Below are 21,463 nucleotides of genomic sequence, written 5' to 3'. Positions count from 1 at the left end.
GCAGTTTCAATTGGGCCTTTCTTCAGTTGACCCCAGGGTATCTCAGTCTCCTGCCCTCATTGTGTTGGCTAGAGTTCTATGAATCTTGTTAGAGATGGTTTGATACCTGTTCCCAAGAGATTAGTATTGGCAGGGATGCCCAGTTTCCTGGTACGAATAGTTAAATCCAATTCATCCAGTCAAGATGGCACTGTAAATTTATACTCTAAACACATAGCAGTAATACATAAAAAGATAAAATTCTAAAAATATATTCATGCACGCCTCCACTTTTCTACCCCCCACCACACTCAACATGATAAATATCCCTGTGGATGAGAAATAGACAAGAACACAAGGAAGAAAGCCAGGCTGAAGCTGCAGGCCTGCTGGTCTCTGAGTCTGGAAGCAGAAATTTGGGATAACAGAGCCATAAAGTGTTCCATTTGGAGCATGGAATTGAGCTAGGAAATTGCTTGAATCCACAGCTGGACAGTAGCCTGAGAAAAGTTGCTACTGACCATTTCCTGGGGCTAAAGCTTTTATTTATTTATTTATTTATTTATTTATTTATTTATTTATTATTTTTTTCTTTTTTGAGATGGAGTTTCGCTTTTGTTGCCCAGGCTGGAGTGCAATGGCATGATCTCTGCTCACTGCAACCTCCGCTTCCTGGGCTCAAGCGATTCTCCTGCCTCAGCCTCCAGAGTAGCTGGGATCACAGGCATGTGCAACCACGCCTGGCTAATTTTTTTTTTGTATTTTTAGTAGAGACAGGTTTCTCCATGTTGGTCAGGCTGGTCTCGAACTCCTGACCTCAGGTGATCTGGCTACTTCGGCCTCCCAAAGTGCTGGGATTATAGGCGCGAGCCACCGCGCCCGGCCAGCTTTTTATTTCTTATAGAGACAGAGTCTCACTCTGTTGCCCAGGCTGGTGTGCAGTGGCATGATCATGGCTCAATGCAGCCTTGACTTCCCTGGTTCAAATGATCCTGCCCCCTCAGCTTCCCGAGTAGCTAGGGCTGTAGGCACTTGCCACCATGCCCAGCTAACTTTTTTTTTTTTTTTTTTTGAGACAGAGTTTCACTCTTGTTGCCCAGGCTGGAGTGCAGTGGCCCGATCTTAGCTCACTGCGACCTCCGCCTCCCAGGTTCCAGTGAGTCTCCTGCCTCAGCCTCCCGAGTAGCTAGGATTACAGGCATCTGCCACCATGCCTGGCTTATTTTTTGTATTATTAGTAGATACGGGGTTTCACCATGTTGGCCAGGCTGGTCGTGAACTCCTAATCTCAGCTGATCCACCTGCCTCCGCCTCCCAAAGTACTGGGATTACAGGTGTGTGCCACCGTGCCCAGCCTCAAGCCATCCTTTCGCCTTAGCGTCTTGACTTTCTGGGACCACAGGCATGCGCTACCACGCTTAATTTTTTTATTTTTTATTTTAGAGACGCGGTTTTGCCATGTTGCCTAAGCTGGTCTCGAACTCCTGAGCTCAAGTGATCTGCCTGCGCAGGCCTCCAAAAATGCTGGGATTACAGGTATGAGCCACCATGCTCAGCCTAGAAATAATATTTAAAGAGATAATGGCTTGAAATTTCAGATTCGAAAAAACAGCATGAACATCAAACAGGATAAATAATATGTCACTAGATATAATACAGCCAAACTGCAGATAATAATATAACTTTATTTTGCTTTTTGAGGCCAGGTTGGGCGGCAGTGGCGTAATCACGGTTCACTGTGGCCTTGACCTGCCAGGCTCAGGTGATCCTCCCACCTCAGCCTCCTGAGTAGCTGGGCCTACAGAAACATGCCACCACGCCCGGCTAATTTTTGTATTTTTTGTAGAGATAGGGTGTTGTCGTGTTGCCCAGGTTGGTCTCAAACTCCTGGACTCAAGCAACCTGCCCACCATGGTCTCCCAAAGTGCTGGGATTACAGGCATGAGCCGCCATACCTGACCAGACCAAGAGAGTTAAAAACTACTGGAGGTAAGAAATAATTCAAAGAATTGACAATTAGATCACAAATAATATCTTATCAACATTGAATGCCAGAAAACAACAGAAGGATGTCTTAGAGAAGCTCCTTGTCAACCTGGAATTCCATAGCCAGCTATCATTCAAGAATGAGGTAAAATAAAGGTATTTTTGGACAGGCTAAGACAGTTTTATCACCTACAGACCTTTGCTGAAAGAATGGTTACAGATGTACTTCAGTAAGAAGAAAAGTAAACCCCTGAAGAAAGCAGGTTGTTGGTGCCAACAGTGAGCACAGAAGTGGATGCATTATGTTGGTAAATTGAATTAACTATTTTTTTTTTTTTTTTTTGAGACAGAGTTTCGCTCTTGTTGCCCAGGCTGGAGTGCAATGGGGTGATCTCGGCTCACCGCAACCTCTGCCTCCCGGGTTCAAGTGATTCTCCCACCTCACCCTCCTGAGTAGCTGGGATTACAGGCATCGGCCACCACACCCGGCTAATTTTGTATTTTCAGTAGAGACGGGGTTTCTCCATGTTGGTCAGGCTGCTCTCGAACTCCCAACCTCAGGTGATCCGCCTGCCTCAGCCTCCCGAAGTGCTGGGATTACAGGTGTGAGCCACCGTGCCTGGCCTGAATTAACTATTAACAGTATATTAGGATGCAAGTAGCAGAGTAACCCACAGTGACTTAAACTGGAAAACACTGGATTAGTTTATAACAAGAAGTGTGGAGGTCAGTAGTTCCAGGGTTGGGGCAGTAGGTCACATAGGAACATGAAGGACCCTCGATCTTTCTACTCTGCCATACGAGGGTGCAAGATGTCTCTCATGGTCGTGAGATGGCTGCCATAGCTCCAGACATTATATCATCACCCTGTAACATCCCAGGCAGGAAGGCAGAGAGATCCTAGGAGAAAGGAAGCTTTTTCTTCATGTACTGCTGCTGCTTTTTTTATTTTATTTTTTATTGCAATCACTGTCATCCAGGCTGGAAGGTGTGATCTCCGCTCCGCCCACTTCAACTTCCACCTCCTGGGTTCAAGTGATTCTTGCGCCTTAGCCTCCTGAGTAGCTGGAATTACAAGCACTTGACCCCACGCCCAGCTAATTTTTGTATTTTTAGTAGAGATGGGGTTTCACCATGTTTCCCAGGCTGGTCTCGAACTCCTGACCTCAGGTGATCTGCCTGCCTCAGTCTCCCAAAGCGCTGGGATTACAGTCGTGAGCCACTGCGCCCGGCTGCTTATTTGGAAAGGAAAATCTTTCCAAGATGGCCCTAACACATACTCCCTTGGGTCTCATTGACCTGAGCTGGTCCATCCTCAAACCAATTCCTGGTGAAAAAGGGACAGGCTTGCTGTGGTTGGCGCTGGCTGGCTTTGGCCAGTCTTGCATCATCTGCCAGGACTGGGTCCTTAGCTGCCCAAACAAATCAGGATTCTGTTGGCAAGCAAAAAAGAGAGTGGCCGCTGGTAGACAGCCAACAGTGTCTGCTACAGACGGCAAAACACAGAGAAAAAAAAAAAACAAAAAAAAAACAGGATCTAAATGGGCTTTTAATTTTTTTTTTTAAGGGAAAACTAGAATTGTTGACCACATTACCAAGGAAGAATAAGAATAGAGAATTTTATTGTTAAGCCACACCAAATTTCTGCCTTGTTAAGAGAATGGCATTACTGAAAAACTGAAGACTTCATCAAGAAAATGTACATAAGCTAACAATATAAGATTAATCACTAAAAAAAAAGTAATATAATTTCCAAACCAGGAGGGGGAAAAAAAGTGGTGAGGGTTGGCCAGGCGTGGTGACTCTCGCCTGTAATCCCAGCACTTTGTGAGGCCGAGGCAGGCAGATCACGAGGTCAGGAGATCAAGACCATCCTGGCTAACATGGTGAAGCCCTATCTCTACTAAAAATACAAAAAAAAATTAGCCGGGCATGGTGGTGGGCACCTGTGGTCCCAGCTACTGGGGAGGCTGAGGCAGGAGAATGGCATAAACCTGGGAGGCGGAGCTTGCAGTGAGCCGAGATCAAGCCACTGCACTCCAGCCTGGGTGACAGGGTGAGACTCCGTCTCAAAAAAAAAAAAAAAAAAAGGTGAGTGTGGAGATAATATGTCATCCCAAGTCAGGAAAAGAAAAAAAAATACAGAAAAAATAGTAGACAAAATACTGAATAAGATAGTAACATAAATCCAAGTGAAATGGATTAAACTCATCTATTTGAAAACAACAACAGCATCAGGTGAAATAAAAAAAGCAAAGAAGTCTGAGGACTGAGCAAGGTGGCTCATACCTGCAATCGCAGCTCTTTGGGAGGCCACGTTGGGAGGATCATTTGAGAACAGGAGTTGGAGATCAGCCTGGGCAACATAGCAAGACATCATCTCTACAACAACAAAAAAACCAACAAAAGTAGTGCACACCTGTAGTCCCAGCTACTTGGGAGGCTGAGGCAGGAGTCTGAGAGTTCAAGTCCAGCCTGGGGAACATAGCAAGACCCTGTCTTTATGGAAAAAAAAATAAAAAATAAAAATTTAGCCAGGTCTGGTGGCGTATGCCAATGGTCCTAGCTACTCGGGGGCCTGAGGTAGGATCATTTGAGCCCAGGAGGTGGAGTCTACAGTCAACTGTGATTGCGCCACCGGCATTCCAGTCTGGGCAGCAGAGTGAGATCCTGTCTCAAAAAAGGGGAAAAAGCCTGGGCGCAGTGGCTCACGCCTGTAATCCCAGCACTTTGGGAGGCCGAGGTGGGCGGAACACCTGAGGCTGGGAGTTCGAGACCAGCCTGGCCAACACGGTTAAACCCCATCTCGACTAAAAATACAAAATTAGCCAGGCGTGGTGGCGCATGCCTGTAATCCCAGCTACTCAGGAGGCCGAGGCAGGAGAATTGCTTGAACCTGGGAAGTGGAGGTTGCGGTGAGCCAAGATCACGCCATTGCACTCCAGTCTGGGCAATAAGAGCAAAACTCCGTCTCAAAAAAAAAAAAAGCTGCCAGAGGCGGGAAGCTATCTAGAATGTGGAGAGACCTGGTCTTCCCCACACAGGTGGTTTGAACTTTTTTCATAAAATAGAGATGAGGTCTCACTCTGTTGCCCAGGCTCCAACCCCTGGACTGAAGCGATCATCCAGTCTCAGTCTCCCAAAGTGCTGGGATTGCAGGTGTGAGCCACCACAACCAGCCGAGAACTGTTTTTCTAGACGTTACTTCATGCCTTAGTGTAGACAGGTACAGCAAGATACTGGATTTCCCCCTGCCCACTCCGACTCAAAACACAGTGGGGCTCCCTCCTGAGGTAGCAGGTGGTGGATCTGAAGGGACCCTTCACCCCAACTCCCCTGCCGCACCCTCTCCCCGTGCCTCAGGGCCCAGCTTCCTCCTCTTAGAGGCCGTTTCTTTATTTTTTCTTTTTTTTTTTTTTGTTTCTTTGAGCTGTCTCCTACAGGAAGAGGCTGTTAGGGTGCAGCCTCGGTCTTTGTCCAGAGAAGACTGACAGTTTATTTCTCTAGGACTTCATTGAAAGCCAAAGTTATGCTCTTGGTTTGAAGAAGTGTGTTAGCTCTTGCCTTCTGGGTTTCTGGCTACAAACTCTGGGCGGCATCAAGAGGTACCAGAGCTGAGATTTCAGATGGATATAAAGTCAAAGTTGGATGTCCTGCAGGAAGGGAGGGGCTGCCCGAGGGTTTGGTGCTGCGGAGTGGAAAGGGCCTGAGTCCCTAGGGTAGCACTGAGGGGTCTGTGCCAGAGGCTGATACCAGGGTGTTGCAATGCGGATGACTTCAGTTAACCAAGCAGGGTGGTGAAGCGGCCCATTCTCAGACAGGTCAAGGACAGGCCTCGCTGCTTTTGAGTTGTTGGGGAGGGAGGGGCTTTCGGTAACTGGCCACCTGCGCCCACCCCTACCCCCCCGCCCCAGCTCCTTCTGCCTGGTTTGGGTGCTGCCCCCAACCCAGGAGGCAGGGAGTGTTCTGGGTTGCTAGGCTGGCAGGGATCTGGGGCACAGCGAATGTTTTGATGGTTGTACCCCAGTTAGTGGAAAAGTGCTTTGGGAAGGCAGTGGGGGCTGTGGAAGGAGCTCTGGGCTTGAAGTCATCAGACCTGGCGTGGTGTTAAAGCATCTTCACTTCCGCCTGGCTGACCTTGTTCAGCTGGTCCTGGGACTCCTGTGCATACTAAATGAGAGGCTATCCCCCAAAAATGCTCAGAGGTTCATAAAGCATCGGTCCATTGGAGCAGTAAGCTGTGGCTTCATGCCTTTAGAATGAGCTTTGGGACACGTCCTCAGGCTGTGTGTAAGTGGGTGGAGAGGGGCTTTATCTTTCGTCTTTCTCCTCTCCCTCCCAGAGGCAAGCAGCACCCATCCCCCCAGCCTCAGTGCCTTATTTTGATGTTTCTTTTTTCTGCATGCCAAGAAGGTTGTATTCAGCTGTGCTGGTCTGAGGTGGTGCTTATCCTGTGCTTCATTAGGTTAAGTCGTTGATGGCTGTCTCCTGGGATCTGACCGAGAATTGGCTCTAAAGCTGCTACAGCCTCCAAAACAGTCCCTGCTGTTCTCCTTTTGGGGCACTCTTTGCTTTGCTCCTCAATCAGGTGCTTTTGTTTTTTCCTTCCATTTACCTGCGTGCTGGTGAGGGTCTCCTTTGAGGTTCCTTGTACTGGGAGGTGGAAGTAGCCCTTTGGCTGCATCTCCTGAGGATGGAAGGCGGGGTCTTCAAGGCCCTTGCTGCCCCTGACCTCTGGATCCTGGCTGCCAGTTCCTCTGGACAGCCTCAGCAACTTGGACATGGACCAGCCATTCAGGGGATATTTATTGATAAACGGTCTCCCCAAATTTGCCAAATTTGTGACCACAAACTTCTTAGAAGACTGTAGTATTGGCACAGTGGCTCACACCTGTAATTCCAGCACCTGGGGAGGCCGACGCAGGCGGATCACTTGAAGTCAGGAGTTTGAGACCAGCCTAGCCAACATGGCGAAACCTCATCTCTGCTGAAAATACAAAAATTAGCTGGGCGTGGTGGCACGGGCCTATAATGCCAGCTGCTTGGGAGGCTAGGGCAGGAGAATTGCTTGAACCCAGGAGGCGGAGGTTGCAGTGAGCCAATATTGCGCCACTGCACTCCAGCCTGGGCAACCGAGTGAGACTCCATAAAAAAAAAAAAAAAAAAGGCCACAGTGTTGTCTTGCCACCTCCTAAATTTCCCTAGTTACTCCCTTTCTCTTTTAGAAGACTATTTCACATCTGGTCTCTCTGTAAATCTCCAACCCCAACAATAACGGGACACTCCTCACTGTCTGTGCCGCTTGCTCGGCTTTGCCACCTGTCCCACAGGTAGCCCCCCTCCAGGACGACACTCGATGCCATCATCTTGTGCTGCTCCCGGCCTTTGTTCCTCTGTTCACCTCTTTTTCCTGGATCATAAATTTCTCCTCTAATAATTCATTCCCATCAGTGTACACACATTCTAGACCATCTCTCAGCTGAATCCCATTCCACATTCCACTCTCTTACATCCCATTCCTTTTTTTTTTTTTTTTTGAGACAGAGTCTCACTCTGTCACCCAGGCTGGAGTGCGGTGGCACGATCTTGGCTCACCGCAACCTCCACCTCCCAGGTTCAAGCGAGTCTCCTGCCTCAGCCTCCGAAGTAGTGGGATTACAGGCGCAAGCCACCACACCTAGCTAATTTTTGTATTTTTAGTAGAGACGGGGTTTTGCCATGTTGGCCAAGCTGGTCTCAAACTCCTAACCTGAGGAGATCCGCCGCCCTCGGCATCCCAAAGTGCTGGGATCACAGCTGTGAGCCACTGTGCCTGGCCCCCCAATCCAGCCCAGGCTGGAGTGCAGTGGCACAATCTCGGCTCATTGCAACCTCCACCTCCTGGGTTCAAGCATTTCTCCTGCCTCAGCCTCCCTAGTAGCTGGGACTACAGGTGCCTCTGCTACCACCCCCCGGCTAATTTTTGTTATTTTTAGTAGAGATGGGGTTTCACCATGTTGGCCCCGCCACCACCCACAGCTAAGTTTTGTTATTTTTAGTAGAGACGGGGTTTCACCATGTTGGCCAGGCCGATCTTGAACTCCTGACCCCAGGTGATCTGTCCACCTCGGCCTGCCAGAGTGCTGGGATTACAGGTGTGAGCCACCACGCCCAGCACCATTCTCTCTTTTTGTTGTAACACCTTTATTGAGCTATAATTCACACACCATGCAGTTCATCTCTTTGAAACATACAAGTCTGTGGCTTTTTTTTTTTTTTTTTTTTTTGAGATGGAGTTCCGCTCTGTTGCCCAGGCCGGAGTGCAGTGGCATGATCTCGGCTCACTGCAAGCTCTGCCTCCCGGGTTCACGCCATTCTCCTGCCTCAGCCTCCTGAGTAGCTGGGACCACAGGCGCCCGCCACCATGCCTGGCTAATTTTTTTGTGTTTTTAGTAGAGACGGGTTTCACCATGTTAGCCAGGATGGTCTTGATCTCCTGACCTCGTGATCCACCTGCCTCGGCCTCCCAAAGTGCTGGGATTACAGGCGTGAGCCACCGCGCCTGGCTGTCAGTGGCTTTTAACCTATTCACCACAAACAATTTTGGAACATCACCCCAGAAGAAAACTCCAACCCACTGGCAGTCATTCCCCATTCTCCTCTATCCTCCAGCCCCTGGCAACTGGTAATCTACTGTCTGTCTCTATGGATTTGCCTATTCTGTACATTTTACATAAATCATCTGGCATGGGGCCTTTTGTGCCTTATTCCTTTTTTTTTTAAGACGGAGTCTCACTGTGTCACCCAGGCTGGAGTGCAGTGGCACAATCTCGGCTCACTGCAAGCTCCGCCTCCCGGGTTCATGCCATTCTCCTGCCTCAGCCTTCCGAGTATCTGGTACTACAGGCTCCCGCTACCATGCCCGGCTAATTTTTTGTGTTTTTAGTAGAGATGGGGTTTCACCATGTTAACCAGGATGGTCTCGATCTCCTGACCTCGTGATCCGTCTGCCTCGGCCTCCCAAAGTGCTGGGATTACAGGCGTGAGCCACCGCACCAGGCTGTGCCTGGCTCCTTTCACTTAGCACAGGGTTTTCAAGTTCATCCATGCTGTAGCAGTACCAGAACTTGATTCCTTGTTATATCTGAATAATACTCCCTTGTATGGATATACCACATTTTGTTTATTTATGCATTGGTTGATGGAACTTTGAGTTGTTTCCATGTTGGCACTCTTATGAATAATGCTGCTATAAATCATTTGTGTACGAGGTTTTTTTTTGTTTTGTTTTGTTTTTTTTTTTTTTTTTTTTAGAGATGGAGTCTCTGTCGCCAGGCTGGAGTGCAGTGGTACGATCTCGGCTCACTGCAACCTCTGCCTCCCAAGTTCAAGCGATTCTCCTGCCTCAGCCTCCTGAGTAGCTGGGACTACAGGTGCACGCCAGCCATGCCCAGCTAATTTTTGTATTTTTAACAGAGATGGGGTTTCACCAAGTTGGCCAGATGGTCTTGATCTCTTGACCTCGTGATCCGCCCATCTTGGCCTCCCAAAGTGCTGGGATTACAGGCGTGAGCCACCGTGCCCGGCCATGTGTACAAGTTTTTATGTGAACCTAAGTTTTCATTTCTCTTGAGTATATACCTAGAAGTGGAATTGCTGAGTCATATATTATGGTGACTGTACATTTAATCTTTTGAGGAACTGCCAGACTGTTGCCCAAAGCGACTGCACCATTTCACATTCCCAGTAGCAAAGTCTGAGGGTTCCAATGTCTCTACGTCCTCACTAACACTGGTTATTATCTGTCTTGTTGGTTACAGCCACCCTGATGGGCAGGAAGTGGTATCTGATTGTGGTTTTGATTTGCATTTCCCTGATGATTAATGACGTTGAGCATCTTTTCCTGTGCTTGAGCCTCGCAGTACCCCTGGATCAGTCATTGTGAAGGTCACCACTGCCCTCCATCCAGTGGTCAGTTCTCAGTCCTCACCTTACTTTTTCAAACACTTGACACTGTTAATTCCTTCTTCATTCTCGAAACTTTCTTCTCTTGGCTTCCCAGATGCAGGGCTGTTTTTCCCCCTGCCTCATTGGCTGTTTCTTTCCTGGCTTCTCTTTCAGACAGCAGAGTACCCCAGGCTCTGTCCTGAGCCACCTACTCTTGTCTGTGGTAGACCCTCCCTAGATCTTTTCTTCTGGTCCCGTAGTTTTAAGAATGAACTGTACTCTGATGACTCTCAGATATATCCCTCTAACTCTGACCTCACCCATGAGCTTCAAACAGGTGTGTCCAACTGCCTGTTTCCAACTGCATGTGGATGTCTAAAAAACTTTCTTTTTTTTTCGAGTTGTGGTATCACTCTGTCACCCATCCTGGAGTGCCATGGCATGATCACGGCTCACTGCAACCTTGAACTCCTGGGCTCAAGTGATCCTTACGCCTAAGCCTCCTGAGTAGGTAGGACTGACTACAGGCACCTGCCACCATGCCCAGCTAATGTTTTTACTTTTTTGTTTGTTTGTTTGCTTGAGACGGTGTCTCACTCTGTCACCAGGCTGGAGTGCTGTGGTGCGATCTCAGCTCACACAACCTCTGACTCCCTGGTTCAAGCAATTCTCCTGCCTCAGCCTCCCGAGTAGCTGGGATTACAGGCACCCACCACCACACCCAGCTAATATTTTGTATTTTTAGTAGAGACGGGGTTTCACCATGTTGGCCAGGAAGGTCTCAATCTCCCGACCTCATGATCCGCCCGCCTCGGCCTCCCAAAGTGTTGGGATTACAGGCATGAGCCTTCATGCCCAACGTTTTTACTTTTTTGTGGAGATGGGGTCTTGCTGTGTTGCCCAGGCTGGTCTCAAACTCCTGACCTCAAGTGATCCTCCCGCCTTGGCCTCCCAAAATGTTGGGATTACAGACATGAACCACCACACCCGGCCTAAAAGACATCTTAAATTTAACCAGAACTTTTGTTTTTTCTCAGCCAAACCCATTAATTTTCTGTCTTTTCTGTATAGTGAATGACACCCCCATCCACCAGGTTGCTCAGGCCACAGCCTCCATATCTCCCTGATTCCTGTCTTCCTCTTCCCACCCTGCTCCCCTCTTCCCTTCCCCATGGGCCCCCTCCTTGTACCCTCCAACTACCCTACTAGTTAAGCCCTTCAGAGTACATCAGCCATTTCTCACCACCTCCACCACCTGGGATATTGCAACAGTTCCTTTCTGGTCTCCCTGCTAGTCTTACGCAACAGCCAGAGTAGTCCTTTAATAAAACATGTTTTAACCTAAAAGCATATTAGATTTTACTACGAAATGCATCATAGACTCAAAGTAGTATATATCGTATTTGTGCTCTTTAAAGAATAAACATAAGAAATACTCCATGGCTGAGCGCAGTGGCTCATGCCTGTAATCCCAGCACTTTGGGAGGCTGAGGCGGGTGGATCACCTGAGGTCAGGAGTTAAAGACCAGCCTGGCCAACATGGTGAAACCCCATCTCTACTAAAAATACAAAAAATTAGCTGGGTGTGGTGGCACATGCCTGTAATCCCAGCTACTCGGGAGGCTGAGACAGGAGAATCGTTTGAACACAGGAGGCGGAGGCTGCAGTGAGCCAAGATCACACCACTGCACTCCAGCCTGGTGACAGAGCAAGACTCCGTCTCAAAAGAAAAAAAAATACTTCTGTACCCACCACCTGGATTACAAGGTACCCAGTACTCCTGAAGCCTCTTCAGCCCTCCTTATTTCATCTACCTCTCTTCCCCCTCCAGAGGAATTCCCTGAATTTTGTGTTGTTTCCTTGATTTTCTCTATTATTATCTTTATAGAGAGGCATAGAAAATGTCTTGCTTAGCTTTGCGTATTTTTTAGCTTTTCATGGATTCATGCTGTGATCATTTATCCATGACAACTCTTTTTGCTCGATATAATGTTTTTTGGCCATATTCATCCCTGTTAATGTCTGAAACCGGAGTTCATTCATTTTACTATATGGTACAAAATGCACCACAATTTATCCATTCTTTTTTTTTTTTTTTTTTTTTTTTTTTTTTGAGAAAGAGTTTCGCTCTTGTTGCCCAGGCTAGAGTGCATTGGCACGATCTCCCCCTCCTGGGTCCAAGCGATTCTCCTGCCTCAGCCTCCCGAGTAGGTGGGATTACAGGCATGTGCCACCATGCCTGGCTAATTTTGTATTTTTAGTAGAGATGGGGTTTCTTCACGTTGGTCAGGCTGGTCTCGAACTCCCAACCTCAGGTGATCCACCCGCCTCGGCCTCCCAAAGTGCTGGGATTACAGGTGTAAGCCACCATGCCTGGTCTTTTTTTTTTTTTTTTTTTTTTTTTTTTTAGGCGGAGTTTTGCTCTTGTCGCCCAGGCTGGAGTACAATGGTGTGATCTTGGCGCACTGCAACCTCCACCTCCTGGGTTCAAGTGATTCTCCTGCCTCAGCTTCCCGCATAGCTGGAATTATAGGTGGCCACCACAACGCCTGGCTGATTTTTTGTATTTTTAGTAGAGATGGGGTTTCACCATGTTGGCCAGGCTGGTCTTGAAATCCTGACCTCAGGTGATACACCCACCTCAGGCTCCCAAAGTGGTGGGATTATAGGCATGAGCCACTGGGCCTGCCTCCTCCGAGCTCTTTATATTGAGGTGCGCATGGGCTTAACAAAATGATCTGAGTAGCTGTGAAGGGGAGCAAGCCCATGACGTGGTGGGCAGCTGAGGGGCACAGGTAGAAATGAACTGTGAGAGGGTCATTGCCAGGTCATTTTTGGGATTTTTAGTGCGTGTTTGGGGGCCTTTGACTTTTTTTTAGCTCCTCCCCATGGCTCCATTTGCCCTCACCACAACAAGCTGAGCATCCTGTATTTGCAGTAACACCTGGACCTGGGGTTCCCAAAGCAAGGGCCTTTGCCAGATGCTCTACTTCTCTGCTCTTTCCTCTACTTCTCTGCTCTTTCCAGACATGTCAAAACCAGGGATTTTCCCCTCCCCAACAGGCAGTGCAGTTCCTTCGGGTGCCCCCTGCATTGATCTAGAATCCCAAGGAGTTAATGACTTCCTTGATTGAGTTGCTTCCTTTGGAAGCCTCCTGTGCCAGCTCTGCCCAGCCCCCGCCTTCAGTGGCCACTGCGGGGCTGCCCAGCCAGAAACCAGGTCTCCCCAGGCAGGACCTCTCGCTCCCATCAGCTGCAAAGTCACTGTCTTCCGGGGCCACCTGCCTCATGACTGGCTCTCCTCAGGTCACAGGAAGCTGGGAGCGGGACCCTGAAAGAACTCGAGTTCTGTCCTTAGATGTTGGGCATGCAGCAGGCAAAGGGAGAATGAGAGGAGACAAGGACCTGGCTTCCCATCTACAGACTGTTCAGCCAAGGCCATGCCTAGAATGGGATCTGCTAAATGGGCACAGCAGAACATTGGAAGAAGCACCTTTGAGCCAGTGCTGCTGGGGTCTCCATGGATTAGAGCCAGGAGCCCTGATGAGGCCTGTGGGCGGGGCTTCACTTTCGACCCTGAGAAGCCAACTCCACATCTCCTTCCCTCTCACCCTTGAGCCGTGGGTAGTTCAGGGAGGCCACAGCCTTCTTTCTGTGCCATGGCCTATCCCAAAGTCACCTCCACTCACAACGTCGTGACCTTAGATAAGTTCTTCTACTTTTGTGAACATCATTTCCCACCCAGAATAATGTCCTTACTGCAGTATGCTCGTTCCATTCCCTGCTGGCTTTGTGGCCACAAATGGAGGGGCAGCTAGGTTTCTTGAACACAGAGCCTGAGAGGCCTTGTCTGCAGCTGCTGGAAGCAGCCAGGAGACCCCAAAAGTGGGCTGGAGACTTCAACAAGGACATGGAACAGGGCTGCACTGAGAGGCCCAGGGGCTAGGTCAGCAGCACCGCTAGGCAGATTTGGAGGGGAGCTGGGGAGAGGCGAGGCAGCCAGCTTTGCAAGATTCCCACGGCACACAGCCAGTGCTCAGGGGTTCCCTTCTCAGCGTTCCTCTCACCTGGTGTGGCTCCCTCACGCCTGGCATGGATCCGAGCTCCTTTCCTTATGGCTGAGACCCAAACTGCCTACAAGTGGCCTTTTCTCCCTGTTCTTGCCTGCAAGGGCAGCATGGGGCCTCAGGCTGTCAGTGCTACCAGGGACCCTGGCATTCACTTTGTCCATAATGTACAGATGGATGTAGGCAACTGCCCTCAGGGCTGTCCGGGGGCAGGACCAAGCCCAGCAACCACACCTCCTGACACAGCCAGGTTCTCCCCCAACGGCGGAGCTGACAGGACTGTTCATGGTTCACAGAGTGGACCCAGCAATGCCTCATCGATAATCCACAGTCGAGAGAACAGGGGCGGTCAGAGACCGGCCAGCCCTCCCTTCTGATTGGGAGAGGCCTCTGCAGGCACTGACAGGCTCCAGAGAGTGCTGTAGGGGGCAGTCAGTGTCCATAGTCCCCTGGAATCTTCTCTGGGCTGTTTTCTCTGACTTTTCACCTGAAATTAACTGTACATAGCTGGGCTAGGAACTCTCTAAATCTGAAAGCATGTGGCTTAGGGAAAATCACTTGACTCGTTTACCTTCTGGCTAAGAAGTGAAGACTCTGGGCTAATCTAGTCCTCCAGGCCCTGGAGTCCCACAGAGTGATGCTATCTGTGCAGCTAGAGGGCAGAGCCCTTGGTCATGTCCACCCTCTGATTAAGTGGGCATCTCTTCTCCTGCTAGCTTTGGGGCTTGGGGTGGGGCTGGGACAAAGCCTGGTGCCCGTGTGATTCATCCGCACATTATTTCTCCTCTCTGCCATTCTAGGGTCGTGCTGTGGCAGCCTGGCGCCCGACATGTGAAGGGGAACCTGCCAGGGGATTACTGTGAGCTAACAGCAGGATAGGCTGGCCCTGGGGGAATGGGGATGGGCAGAACCCAGGCCAGGAGTATTAGGAAGGAGACTTGGACCCTGGTGGGGAGCTCAGCACAAGCTCGCCTGACCCAGATGGTATTGGACACAGTGCCCCGCTGAACAGCAGCTGTTCCCAGCGCCAGAGGACCCCACAGCCACAGTAGGAGCTTTGCGACCCCTACACAACTGCAGCTGGGGCTGGGGCCACCAGGAGAAGACCAGCACCTCAGATGGGAAGCAGAAGGGCAAGACCTACTGCGGAAAGGATCTCGATCTCTGCAGCGGAGTTTTCCCACACTCACAGAGCTTCCTGTTTTTATCCTCTCAGGGTTGGGGTCTGGCTCCCCTCCTCTGGCAGAGGTTTTGGGCCAGGAGGTGGGACAACGCTTGCATGGAACCCAAGTCCCCTGAAGCCCATGTGCTCTCTGTTGTGATTGGAGTTCTAGGGCTTCCCCGCTGCCGGGAACAAGGGGCCGCCTCATTGTCTGCTCATGAACCACAAGGACCCCGACTGCTCCAGACTGGATTATTTCAAGCCGCCAAAGAGGGGGACCCCTAGAGCTGGCAGCCAGCAATCCCAAGGGACTAGTGGGCTGCAATGGACTGACCTCCCCCTCACCAGGGTGGCAGGAGAGGCAGAGCCTCTGTGGCCTAGCTAGTGACGGAGAGACCCGATGAAGCCCTAAGCAGGGGCCCCGCCTGACTCAGGGACAGGACAGCCACTCCTGCCAACGTGTGTTCTTCCCACATTGAGGGAGGGCGTGGCAAGGGACCCCTGCCACTGTCCCCTGCTGCAGCACGTGCCCCTATGCCCTTTGCATGTGGTGCCAGAATAGGCAGGCTACGCCGTGGCTGGCCCCTCAGCGGGCTGGGAAAAGAGTGGCCACGGTGACCGCCGCCCGCCTGCCGGCACAATGAAGTGCTCCCTGCGGGTGTGGTTCCTCTCCGTGGCCTTCCTGCTGGTGTTCATCATGTCCCTGCTCTTCACCTACTCGCACCACAGCATGGCCACGCTCCCCTACCTGGACTCGGGGGCCCTGGATGGGACACACCGGGTGAAGCTGGTGCCCGGCTATGCCGGCCTGCAGCGCCTCAGCAAGGAGAGGCTCTCGGGCAAGAGCTGCGCCTGTCGCCGCTGCATGGGCGATGCCGGTACCTCCAACTGGTTTGACAGCCACTTTGACGGTAACATTTCCCCCGTCTGGACCCGAGAGAACATGGATCTTCCACCGGATGTCCAGAGGTGGTGGATGGTAAGAGCTGCTGCTCCCTTCCAGGGATCTGTCCCCCAGTTTTAGAGCCACTCAGAGCCCCCTCTTGGATTTCTGGCCCCCAGAGCCTTGACAAAATGCCTGTTTGACTAAGCCATTTATAGGATCACAGATTACTGAAGGGCAGAGCGAGCATTGACCTGATGGAGGGGGCTAGTATTTTCTAGTGCCTGTAGGACCCGAGCATAGGCCAGAAATGCCTCCTGGACCAGGCAGGCAGCAGGGACACAGGGAGCAGGTGGGAGTGAGGAGTACAGCCATGGGGGGCCTGCCCCAGAGGAAGGAGGCAGCTGCCCCTCGGCCCCAGCAGTTGTTGCTGCACAAGGCTGGATCTGGTTTTTTTTTTTTTTTTTTTTTTTAAGAAAACCTAGAAATCCAGATTTTAAAACTAAATATCCTAATTTATGAACATTGGCTCAAAATAATTGTTTTTTATTTGTTTGTTTGTTGAGATGGAGTCTCATTCTGTCGCCCAGGCTGGAGTGCAGTGGCACAGTGACGGCTCAGTATAACTTCTGCCTCCCAGGTTCAAGTGATTCTCCTGCCTCAGCCTCCCGAGTAGCTGGAATTACAGGCATGCACCACCCCCCTCAGCTAATTTTTTTGTATTTTTAGTACAGACGGGGTTTCACCATGTTGGCCAGGCTGATCTCAAACTCCTGACCTCAGATGATCTGCCCACCTCAGCCTCCCAAAGTGCTGGGATTACAGGCGTGAGCCACCATGCCCAGCCAAAATAATTGTAAATACCATGAGAACAGAGCCCCTTTCTTGGTTCTTTACAACTGCTAGAAGACTTTTTACTGGGCTGGGATAAGAAAGCCTTGTAGGGAAGGCCGGTCGTGGTGGCTCACGCCTGTAATCCCAGCACTTTGAGAGCACAGGGTGGACGGATCATGAGGTCAGGAGTTCGAGACCAGCCTGACCAACGTGGTGAAACCCCGTCTCTACTAAAAATAAAAAAAAATTAGCCAGGCATGGTGGCGCGTGCCTGTAATCCCAGCTACTCAGGAGGCTGAGGCGGGAGAATCGCTTGAACCTGGGCGGCGGAGGTTGCAGTGAGCCGAGATTGCACCATTGCACTCCAGCTGGGCAACAAAGTGAGACTCCGTCTCAAAAAAAAAAAAAGAAAAAAGAAAAGAAAGCCGTGCAGGGACTACTTAATCTATTTTATGAAATAATGTATTGTCTGATTCTAGAGTTAAAAAAAAACAAGCAATGAAAAGAACCCTCAGGGGCTAAGGGAGGTGAAGGGGTGGGGCTGGGGGGATCCTCCCTGTCTTTCCAGTCATCACTTTTCTGCTACTTTTAATTCCTTCTACCTCGCCCCAAGGCTCTGGAGTGTCACTCGCCAGGCTCTGCAGGCCATCTGGTTGCCACACATGTCATGGGTGGAGCCATGTCAGCACTGAGCCCCTGCAGGCTCCCAAGCTGCGAGGGATGAGCTCATGTGATCAGGCTTATCAGAATGATGTCACAGAACCTGCCTTCCAGCCTAGACTGTCAAGAGTGCCCGAGGACCAGGGTCTGCAGAGCTGGGGCCACTAGGAGCCCCGTGGGCTCTTACTGTGACAGCTTTTTTTTGATACAGGTTCTCACTGTCTTTGCAGTGGCACAGTCTTGGCTCACTGCATCCTTGACCCCCAAGGCTCGAGCGATCCTCCCACCTCAGCTTCAGAGTAGCTGGGACTACAGGCACGCGCCACCACGCCTGGCTAATTTTTATATAGGAGTTCTCATCTTGGAGCCAAGCTCCCTCTACAGATCAATCTCCCATCCCCTGAGCAGGCCCTGCTCACCCACAAACCCATCAAGTTATGGCTCCATCCACATAATGTTTTATTTTATTTTTATGTGGGTTTTTTTTTTTGAGTAAAAATAATTCCAGCACTTCGAGTAAAAGTAATTTACTTTTGAATAAAAGTAATCCCACCACCTTGGGAGGCCAAGGCGGTGGATCACCTGAGGTCGGGAGTTCGAGACCAGCCTGACCAACATGAAGAAACCCCATATCTACTAAAAATACAAAATTAGTCGGGTGTGGTGAAGCATGCCTGTAATTGCAGCTACTCGGGAGGCTGAGGCAGGAGAATCCCTTGAACCCGGGAGGCGGAGGTTGCAGTGAGCCAAGATCGCGCCATTGCACTCCAGCCTGGGCGACAAGAGTGAAACTCTATCTCAAAAAAAAAAAAACAAAAAAAACAAAAAAAACAGTATTTCATTTTTCTTGTTTCATATGAAATCCTTATTTTCAGTGTGTCTTGATAAATGGGAAACTTTGGCCCTTCTGGGCTCATGATCCCACATGGCAGCAATTGGCTGAAGTTGCCTCTCTTTGCCGGGGCTCAGATCTGTTGGCTGTGGACCTTACCTGCCATGTCACTCCTGTGTGGCACTTGCTGGGCCTGTAAGTGTCTGGTTGGTGCTGCCTCGTTTCATGGTCTTTGACCATTGGTTGGTACAGGTCTCGCTGGTGGGAGGGGACACCAGTTTTATTCCAGCCATTCTGGCTCTGAAAGAATTTATCAGCCTCTCTGCCCTTCCCTGGGGCTCAGGGAGTGGCTGGACTGTCACCCTGGATGTGGCTTCTGCAACCCCAGTCCTCAGCCTGAGTGCCGGGGACGCCCCCTGTAGGCTGACCAGGAAGGATCCCCTGAAGGAGGCTGCTCTGCTCCGTGGCCCAGGCCTGCAGGTTCCCAGAGAATGTGTGAAAGGCACCTTGATCCCTGAGCCCCTTCTAGTGCATCAGAGCTAACTGTGACTAGCAGGGCACCCAATCTCTGGACATTGAGACTCACTCACAACCGGGGACTTTGCTGTCATTGAGAGAGGGAGAGACCCTCACTGCCCAGAGGAAAGAACGCCTGTTCCCTGGCAGAGCCCTGGATAAAGAGGCCTGCGCCCAGACACAGGATAGTGAGGGCAGAGGAGGGGAGGCCGGGGCCCCTCCTTCTTCACATACCTCTCCCCTTCCTCGTTTCCCATCTTCCCCTCCCTTCCACAGATGCTGCAGCCCCAGTTCAAGTCACACAACACCAATGAGGTGCTGGAGAAGCTGTTCCAGATAGTGCCTGGCGAGAACCCCTACCGCTTCCGGGACCCCCACCAGTGCCGGCGCTGTGCCGTGGTGGGGAACTCGGGCAACCTGCGGGGCTCTGGCTATGGGCAGGACGTGGACGGGCACAACTTCATCATGAGGTGAGCCCCTGTGGAGCCCAAGGGTGGTCCCAGGATGGGCCTCCGGGAGGGGGACTGCCCTCCTCTGCCTTGTCTGCAGGGTGCATGCTGCCAGCTACCGGTGTGCTGTGGGGCCCTGCCTCCCAGAGTCTTTCACAGCAGGCTTGGAGCTCTCTCCTTTACCTGTTTGGGGTGGATGGGGAGACAGAATCCCAAATCTAAGCTTTGCTTGAGGCCTGCACTTTGTTTCCAAGGCTCTTAATTCCTCTGGAAAGAGCTGACATTAGATTCCTGGCTGATGTTTGGTGAAAAATCCTATCAGAGGCAGGGCATGGTGGCTCACACCTGTAATTCCAGCGCTTTGAGAGGCTGAGGTGGGAGGATCGCTTGAGCCCAGGAGTTAGACACCAGCCCAGGTAACATGGCGAAACCCTGTGTCTGCAAAAAATTTTTAAAGATTAGCTGGGCATTGTGGCGTGTCTGTATTTCCAGCTACTGGGGTGGCTGAGGCAGGAGGATTGCTTGAACCCAGGAGTTTGAGGCTACAGTGAGCTATGATTGCACCAGTTCACTCCAGCCTGGGCAATAGACTGAGACCCTGTCTCAAAAACAAAAATTCCCATCAGAAGCCGGCCCTGTCCTCCTCGTCCCCTCAGCAGCTGGGCAAGGAGTGAGGGCCCCAAGCCCAGCTAGCATCCTGCTTCATAGCAGCAGGTGATTCTCGCTGGCAGATGCACAGAAGGCAGATGTTGTGGGTGCTGAAAGGAGCTGTTCGGTATTTGCTCTAGGGCTCATTCATTCCCAAGACCTCTATGCCCAGCCGTGAGGAAGGGAGAAGAGTTGGGAGGGCGTTGAGTCTTGACCGAGACTCTGCAATGAAGGCCTGGGCGTGAACAGGGAATAGGGGGCAGGCTCACGACGTGAACGTGGGCTGCTTGCTCTGCTCCAGAGCCTGTGTTTTCTGACATCCCCCCTTGACTTGGCTGGGGACAAGAAATGCCTCCTACCCGACTCCTTGGTAGAGGAAGAGCCTGAAGAACAGAGCTCCTGCCAATGCCCAGTTTTCATGCCTCTTAGGATGAGTATTGCAGTTAAGACCAGGTTTCCCAGGAGGCAGAAGGAAGGGCTTTGTCTTAGAAACAGTTGCTGTCTCCATAGCAACACGAAGGCAGCAATATGTCTCGGAGGCATTCAGCATTCCATGTAAGACCTTCCTCATGTTGGGAAATGGTGCAAGTGGGAGGGTGAGCAGGTTGGACTGGACCCTGTCCAGGACCCCGGAGCCACCTGAGGGTATCCATATCCTCCAACTGCTCATACCCCAATGGGAGGGAGATGGGATGGGAGCTGGTCTTAGAGGGGCCTCTCCCCTCCCCAGACACCATGGCCAGGTTGGGAATTGAGGCATCTGTCACTTCCATGCAGCTCTGCGCACTCGGGAAGCCCAGGACAATGCTCTTAGGTGCCCAAAGCACCTGCATCGAGTTTGAGCTTTCACTGGTCAGGCACCTCAGTGATGGTCAGGAAGCTCCTGGGTGGAAGCCCTGCAGGTCCAAAAGGACTGACTCTAAGTCATCTGGCCGGTACTGTCAGGAGGGGCTGCAGAAAGAAATTTATAAGGCTGCATGCTGTGGCTCATGCCTGTAATCCCAGCACTTTGGGAGGCCGAGGCAGGCAGATTACCTGAGGTTGGGAGTTCGAGACCAGCCTGGACAACATTGTGAAACCCTGTCTCTACTAAAAATACAAAATAGCTGGGCGTGGTGGTGGGTAACTATAATCCCAGCTACTCGGGAGGCTGAGGCAGGAGAATCGCTTGAACCCAGGAGGCGGAGGTTGCAGTGAGCCAAGATCATGCCATTGCACTTCAGCCTGGGCAACAAGAGAGAAATTCTGTCTCAAAAAAAAAAAAAAAAAATTTATTGATGCTTCCTCACAGGGGCCAGGTAAGGAAGGGGGGTGGTATAGAGTGGACCCCAGAATCACTTTCTGGAAGGGGTGACCTGGGTAGTAATTGGCCGTCTGCTGGTCTGAGGAACTGGATGGCAGTGGATAAGCTGGGCTTGCTGGTGTGAGCCTGTAGTCCTAGCTAATTGGGAGGCTAAGGCAGGAGGATCGTTTGAGCCCAAGAGTTTGAGGCTGTGGTGAGCTATGATGGCACCACTGCAC

The 21,463-nt window shown here is 50.9% G+C and overlaps 1 protein-coding gene and 1 long non-coding RNA gene across 11 annotated transcripts in view; one reads left to right on the top strand and one right to left on the bottom strand.

Moving 5' to 3' along the window:
* ST3GAL2 (ST3 beta-galactoside alpha-2,3-sialyltransferase 2) overlaps positions 1 to 21,463 on the top strand; it is a 78,171-nt gene that overhangs the window by 43,038 nt on the left and 13,670 nt on the right. For 3 of the 10 annotated variants that reach the window (XM_063699712.1, XM_055366372.2, XM_055366365.2), the window contains 3 exons: positions 1,423 to 1,515; positions 14,759 to 16,099; positions 19,122 to 19,315. In XM_063699712.1, the coding sequence (XP_063555782.1) occupies positions 15,761 to 16,099; positions 19,122 to 19,315 (533 nt within the window). In that variant the 5' untranslated portion in view covers positions 1,423 to 1,515; positions 14,759 to 15,760. Of the gene's footprint in view, positions 1 to 1,422; positions 1,516 to 1,825; positions 1,969 to 2,253; positions 2,274 to 9,764; positions 9,916 to 14,758; positions 16,100 to 19,121; positions 19,316 to 21,463 lie in introns of those variants that run through there. The other 7 variants (XM_055366370.2, XM_055366371.2, XM_019012205.4 and 4 more) reach the window with 5 other exon arrangements.
* On the bottom strand, positions 18,472 to 20,419 carry LOC129527703 (uncharacterized). Its single transcript, XR_008672743.2, has 3 exons — positions 20,302 to 20,419; positions 19,478 to 19,732; positions 18,472 to 18,587 (listed from the first exon to the last, which is right to left on the bottom strand). It is a non-coding gene; the product is annotated as an uncharacterized lncRNA (long non-coding RNA).

The sequence above is a fragment of the Gorilla gorilla genome, chromosome 18 (genome assembly GCF_029281585.2).
Source record: "Gorilla gorilla gorilla isolate KB3781 chromosome 18, NHGRI_mGorGor1-v2.1_pri, whole genome shotgun sequence".
NCBI lineage: Eukaryota > Metazoa > Chordata > Mammalia > Primates > Hominidae > Gorilla > Gorilla gorilla.
The sequence above is the reverse complement of the archived record's forward strand: the minus strand, read 5'-3'. Positions and strand labels throughout refer to the sequence as shown.